The 6,946-nt window shown below is 44.4% G+C and overlaps 1 protein-coding gene across 1 annotated transcript in view; it reads left to right on the top strand.

The window, feature by feature from the left end:
- Positions 1–6,946, top strand: part of SORL1 (sortilin related receptor 1) — a 163,983-nt gene that overhangs the window by 142,747 nt on the left and 14,290 nt on the right. Inside the window, exons 38-41 of the mRNA XM_012809544.1 lie at positions 798–870; positions 2,753–2,835; positions 3,982–4,078; positions 6,213–6,397. Of these exons, the coding sequence (XP_012664998.1) occupies positions 798–870; positions 2,753–2,835; positions 3,982–4,078; positions 6,213–6,397 (438 nt within the window). The remainder of the gene's footprint in view (positions 1–797; positions 871–2,752; positions 2,836–3,981; positions 4,079–6,212; positions 6,398–6,946) is intronic.

Raw genomic sequence — 6,946 nt, 5'->3', positions numbered from 1 at the left:
CCGGTTGAGCTATAGGCGCCGAGCCGATTGCTCTTTCTTGAGAACTCTGGGCTTGCCTTTATGAGATGCATATTAGTCTGCAAAATACCTGATTCCTGACCCTGGGGATGGGGGAAATCATGGTTTCTTTTTTGTCTTAAACCGATGACACAAAGAACTTGAAATCAGAGTTTCCTCGAGTAACTGATTTATGGCGATACAGCGTTCCCTGTTTTTAACCCAGATACTCTGCTGTGGGTTCTCCAGCCCTTCTGGGTGGATACTGCACCCACCTCTTTTCTGCTTATCTTTAGCTGCGGGGTGCTGCAGAACTATGATAAGTCATACTTAGAACCTGATTTTGTGAGGTTCTTATGAAATATCTTCCTCTTAGCTTTGGCAGAAAGGAGGTGGATTTTGTGCAAAATATGTTCATTGATAACATTAAGTGCATGCATGCCAATGAGTCCCTCACACTGCTGGTTTCCTCAGTAACCTTTTTATAGCCTGTCTGTGGGTGTGTGTATGTATCTGCCTTCCCCTCCCCCACACACCCGCCCTCTTCAGGCACCTTGACATCTGTCAGTCACTGGAAACGTTATGACCTTGGGACCATCCTAAGCCCCTGCAGGCTGCTTCTCTTTGTCTCTTACCTGTCTCAGTTCACTTGCTGGGGCCTCTGAATATTCTGGGTCACTGTGTATCTGATGTTTTTTCTACCCTTATCGCCAAAGTCCCACCCCGTTAGCTCATTGAGAATTTTTGCTGTGTGGTGTATTGCCTTTATTTCATACTAATTCACACTCTGATTTGAAAAGGTGGCTGCGGTGACTAGTCGCGGAATAGGAAACTGGAGCGATTCTAAGAGCATCACCACCATAAAAGGAAAAGGTACGTGACTCCAGCACTTGCAGATTTCGAGAAGATGGAAACCCTTTGGGAGTCGCTTTGAGTATGACTAGAGGATGGAGAAGCACAGCGTAGACAACTTTGCACAACCTCCTTCTCCCTGACACATGCACGTTTCGGGGTGTCTCTGCAGTGCTTTGGATACAAAGTCTGTGGGGTGACTGCTTGCTGCAGTTAAAGAACATACACCGAATTCACACTCTCCTAGATTTTTTATTTTTTGAGTCATTGCTCTCTACAAAATCTGGGTCAAAACACACTGACCACACATAGCAAAAGGAAAGAACATTGGGAGGTCCTCAAGAAAACATGTCCCTTGAATGCTGTAGGCACAAGTCACACTGCAGTTGGAAATGTCAGTGGGTGGCTGCTCCTCTTCAGCTTCTGGCTTTCCTGTGATTTTGCTGAATCACAGCTCACGCATATATTCCAGTTGTGAAATCTGTGTGGCTCCCTGTTATAATAGCACGGGGAGGTGAAGCGCCAGCAGCAGAGGTGTCAGCCAGAGGCCCCTGGTTAACCAGAGAACACAGTGGCTTAATAATGACAATGAGAAAAACCGCCACATACTGAGGACTCGTGTGCCAAGCACCTTGCTGCTGTTTTACATGAATTGATTTCTCATCAACTCTTATGCATCCTGAGAGATAAATAAGCATTTCTATCCTCATTTTGTGGCTGAGTAAACGGGGGTTTGGAGAAGACGGTGACCCCTCCCTGGTTGCCGTAATTATAATTCAGGTCAGCCTTACCCTATGGAGCCCCTGTGCTATTTCTCTGAGTTGGCCACCTGAAGCTTCTGGCATCTTTTCTTCTCTTCTGGTTATTGCATTTTTCTCAAGCCCAGAGTTTCACGTGGTCGATCATCTGGAGAGACTCCTCCAGCCTCTGGCACATCTCATTGACCCCCAAACCTCATCTGCTTTGAGTGTCTGTTGCATTGGCTATGCCTGGGGCATCGGTACTGAGAGTCTAATGCACACCTTGTCATTTAAATAATATCTCCTGATACTGTTTATCCCATGGAGCCCTTTTAGGTCATGTGAGGCTGAGCGCCGTCAGCTTTCTGCAGGCCCAGAACCTTCCAAATGATAAGCATGGAGCTCTTCAGTGGAACTGAGAGGGGTTTTTCTCCTCTTAGCCCTCTTGACTCTCAGTTTGAGCCCTGGTTTTCTTTAAGAACGTCAATGCCTCCTGGTTGAACCAGAAGTGAGACTTTACTGGAAAGGCAGAGAAAGGGAGCATTGGTTCAGAGCTAGGCACTGTCCATACATAATTTTCGTTAACTCTCCTAGCCCTGTGAGATGTCGATAATACACCTCTCTCTGGGCTGGAAGATGATAAGTCACTTTCCTGACATTACACAGCTGTCAGAATGGGAATTCCAAGGCAAGGTTGCCGGATTCCAGAGGCCACGTTCTTTCCATCTTGCCACATGGACATTTACAGATTACTGTGTATGATTTATCCCGTTGTCAACTTTCCGAAAAAGACTTGAGACCACGGGAATTTTGTTAGTGCCAGTAAAGACGCCACTCGTGATGATCCCTCTGCTTTTAAGAAACAGGCTGATGCCTGGCTGTGTGGGGACACTTAGAAAATGCAACCGTTCTGCCCGACCTAATTGCCAGGAGAGCAGGCTGAGCCCACACTAGCCGTGTGTTCACTGAGCAAGTGTGGCCCTAACCTCAGCTTCTGAGAAAACAGTGGTAAAAAATAGACAAGAAAAACCACCAAAGAAATTAATGCCGTTCTTCCCCACCTGAACGATAGCTTTGTCTGTTGAGTTGAAAACTGTTTAGCCTTGCTCACTTCTCATGGTGTGGTTTTTTTTTTTTTTTTTTGAATTCCTGTCTGTTTTTAGTAATCCCACCACCAGATATCCACATTGACAGCTACGGCGAAAACTCCCTGAGCTTTACCCTGACCATGGACGGTGACATCAAGGTAATGTGGAAATTTCAAACTAGCAGTCAGGTGGGGCTTTGGTGAGGGAACTGATGGGACCCGGCACGGCAGGTTTGAGAAAAATAAATGACTTGATCCAGGGAAGCTAAAATACCAGCACCGGGTTGATTCCTTCCCCCACGAAGAACAACTTGAGTCTTCACATGTAATTATTCTGCCTCAGCCTGGTGCCTATTTTTTTTTCTTCTTCAACCATATAATTAAATGGTTCACAGCCACAGTGCAAATAAAGAGTTGGTGTTAACAGAATATAGATGCCCTGTAATTTTCAGCTTTATTGGATTTCCTGGTGCTAAGTGATAATGCTGAGATTCCCACAGTGGAGGAGCAACCTTCTTGTGAGGGAGTCGGATACCTGGGAAGCATGTCCGCCTTGTCCGCCCCCTCTTCCAGCACGCACCACGGTCCCCTCTGCTTGGCCCATCTGTGTAGCCAACTTCACTTTCCATCAGCGTTCCTTCTTGTCTATTTGTCCTGCCTCCAATCCTTCCCCGTCCATGAAGTTGTGGGATGAATGACCATCAGTCATTCTGTGCTGTTAATACAACTGAGTGTCATGCCCTTGTCTTCACAGTGGGTTGATACAAGAACACTGGGCCTTACGTGCTTTGGGGTGTTAAAAACATCTTCATTATGTTGTCCCATATTTAAAGATGTTTAGATCAAATCCTTCTGTGAGTTCAGGACTTGGAAAAGGCAGTTTTTCCCGTTGCGTGGATGTGTTTACTCCTGAGAGATGATGAGAGCGACCCAATCTGTCTTTTCATTGATCGACCTCCTGACCTTGACTTACATGGAGACCCTGAGCTGAGATTTATCTTTTTCCTGTTTCTGCCCCTTTAAATTGGTTCTTGCGCTTTTATCGTGCAGTAAGTTTTGATTCATTCAATCTATAATTTGTATTATAAATAGTCTTTCTCACATTTGTTTTTAGAAGGGGAATATAACTATTATTGACTTAAAGTAATGGTTTAAAATTCAAAAGAAGCAGTCATCCCATTGTAAGAATAAGATACCTAAGGAATCAACAGAGAAGAGGTGTACTTTTAACCCTGCCTTTGTATAATGGTAGTACCCTACGACTATGTTGGCTGTTCCACTAATACGTTTCTTGGTCTGTGGCAGGTGAATGGCTATGTGGTCAACCTTTTCTGGGCATTTGACACCCACAAACAAGAGAAGAGAACTATGAACTTCCGAGGGAGCATATTGTCACATAAAGGTAACACCTGAGAGCTGGGTGATGTGAGAGAGCTGGGCTGACACTTCCCAGCAGTGGAGCTTGTGGGAAGGTCCTTGCATGAAGAGCTTCTCATCTGCCCTGGTCACTGTAATCTATAGACTTCAGGTAGAAGGATTCACCCTGTAAAACCCCCTTCTAACCTGATGGCCCTTCGTGGAAGTTGGAGGCCATAAAGGAGGAAAAAACAGGAAAGAGACCGGGTTATTTTTGAGTTCCCAAAGAAAGTTCCTAGATTTACTTTCCTGTCTGTTTTTTCCAGTCTGGTTCATTCCTCTGTTGCTAATAAGAGGTAGCACAAGGCCTGGTGCATAATTGGTATTAGTAAATACTTATGGACTGAGTGAATGGACAAAAAAATTAAGGAAGGAAGGAATTGGTCCAGTCTCTAATCTGTGCACACAGTAAGCCTCACCTGAAATTCCTGTGTCCGAAAATGGGTTAAAGCAGTGGTTCTCAAACTTCCTAATGCCTTATAATGCTGCGACCCTTTGATACAGTTCTTCACGTTGTGGTGACCCCCTCAACCATAAAATTATTTTCATAACTATAATTTTGCTACTGTTATGAATCGTAATATAAATATCTAATATGTAGGATGTATTTTCATTGTTACAAAGGGGTCGCGACCCGCAGGTTGAGAACCACTGGGTTAAAGGATGGCATTAATTTATTTCTAAGACAAGACCTTCAATGGTGGCAGTTGCTGGTGAATGCTGAGGATGACATGGGAGCTCCTTCCTCTCTCCTTGTAGCCTGTTTGCAAAATATTTTCAATCAGCTTTTTCCTTTGGTCCTGGTTGCAGCCTTCTGAAGTAGAAACTAAAGTGTTCTAGTATTTGTTTTTTTTAACCGAAGACCTCCTAGGTTAATTCGTTTGCCCAAGGAGGTTGTGGAAGAGCAAAAATAACAGTGAGCGCCTACTGTGTGCAAGCACTTCCCTGTGCCTTCCACGTGTGTGGGTTTCCAGAACCCCAGTCATAATTCTGTGAGGTCTGCTCATTTCACAGAGGCGAAACTGAGATTCAGAGAATAGTAATTCTCTCAGAAGGTGGCAGAAGCAAGAATGGGAACCCACATCTTTCTAATTCCAAAGCCTATGATCTCATGGGCTCAGGGTTGCACCAGTAGAAATCAACAGATTCACCAACAGAAGTGTCATTAGCTGCTGTGTGTAATCTGTTAGGGCCAGTGCCTTACCAGGCATTATGCCAAACATTTTTTAAGCATCTTCTTTTCTAATCCATGCAGCAGGCAGCTGTTTTAAGTACTGTTCTTTTTCTCCATTTTATAAGCAAGGAAATAGATAGTTTAAGTACTTTACCCGAGGATATACGGCCACCAAGTACAGAATGTGACCTTGAACCCAGTCCTGCTGATACCAGAGGATATCCGTCCCTTTCTTCCTGTCTCTATTAGTTTTATTAACATTCCCCCAATGAGAGAGCAGTACATGTTTTAGAAAGCTTCAGAGAAAACAAAGTAGCATGAAAACTTTCTGTAATTTTACCTTTCTGTTTTAGATATCTCCCAGTATTTATTTTTCTGTGCATTGATCTCTATATCTTTTTTTCTAGAATATTGCGGGCTATAGTTCATAGCTTGCCCTTTTCACTTAACATAAAATTGTGAGAATTGTCTAGTGTCATTTTATATTCTTTGAAATCACTTTTCATGCCTCCATACCAGTTCTTGGAATGTACTTTCATTTATGTCCTGTCTCTGGACAATCAGATTTATGTTCATTTTTTCCTACTGTAACCCTGTGATGGATGTCCTTTTTACACACATTCTTCAGTTTCTCTCTGATTTCATGGGGTAACTGGATTGAAGGGTCTGAGCTTCAGGGCGCTTATAGAACCAAATAGCTGTCCAGGGGTGTTCTGTCAATTTATATCCTTAGATGGGCAACTTTAAGGAAGTTACCGGTGTCTCCGCAGCATTTTGTACGTAATAGTCATCAGTACATAAATTTTGAATGAATGTATAAGCTAACCAAAGTCTTACTTAAATTGAGAGATTACCTTAAAAAAAAAAGACTGGTTATGTATCAAGACAAATTCTTGACTAACACCCTGACTTCCTCCTGGCGTCTCCCCCTCTCCTGTCTGCACAGTTGGCAATCTGACAGCGCATACAGCCTATGAGATTTCCGCCTGGGCCAAGACGGACTTGGGGGATAGTCCTCTGGCATTTGAGCATGTCACGACGAGAGGGGTTCGCCCACCTGCTCCTAGCCTCAAAGCCAAGGCCGTCAATCAGACTGCAGTGGAATGCACCTGGACTGGCCCCCGGAATGTGGTAAGTTAACCAGAGCGACCAGCACAGGACCCTCCCCTGATGCTGGGACTTTAAAGTCTGTTGCTGCTGTTCCCTTTCTCACCCCAAGCTCAAGCTACCCTCTTGGACAGTTTTGGATTACCTTCTGGAGGCACCTCTCGTCCCCGCCCCAGCACCCTCTCCACACCTGGCTTAGCATCTGAGCGACGGTACCTACACCTGTGTTGTCTGACACTGAGTAGGCCTCATGCTCATAAAGGTTGGCAGATTTGGTGCCTGGGGACTCATGGGCTAGGTGAGAAATCAGCAGCGATCATAAGGAGGACTGATCTGATCTAAGTACTTTGCCTCATTCTTCTCCCCTGGTGGTGTTCAACCTCTTTTTTTTTTTTTTTTTTTGGCCAGGGTTGGGTTTGAACCCGCCACCTCTGGTATATGGGGCCGGTGACCTACTCCTTTGAGCCACAGGCACCGCCCTCGTTCAACATTTTTTATATCACGGCATACTTAAACCTACAGTTAAACTTCCACAGAACACTTAAACTAGGTTGATTTTTAAAAAAAGTAAAA

This window comes from Otolemur garnettii, unplaced genomic scaffold (assembly GCF_000181295.1).
Source record: "Otolemur garnettii isolate 467f Iridium unplaced genomic scaffold, OtoGar3 scaffold00108, whole genome shotgun sequence".
In the NCBI taxonomy this organism is placed as follows: domain Eukaryota; kingdom Metazoa; phylum Chordata; class Mammalia; order Primates; family Galagidae; genus Otolemur; species Otolemur garnettii.
This window is presented reverse-complemented; position numbering and strand designations above follow the sequence as displayed.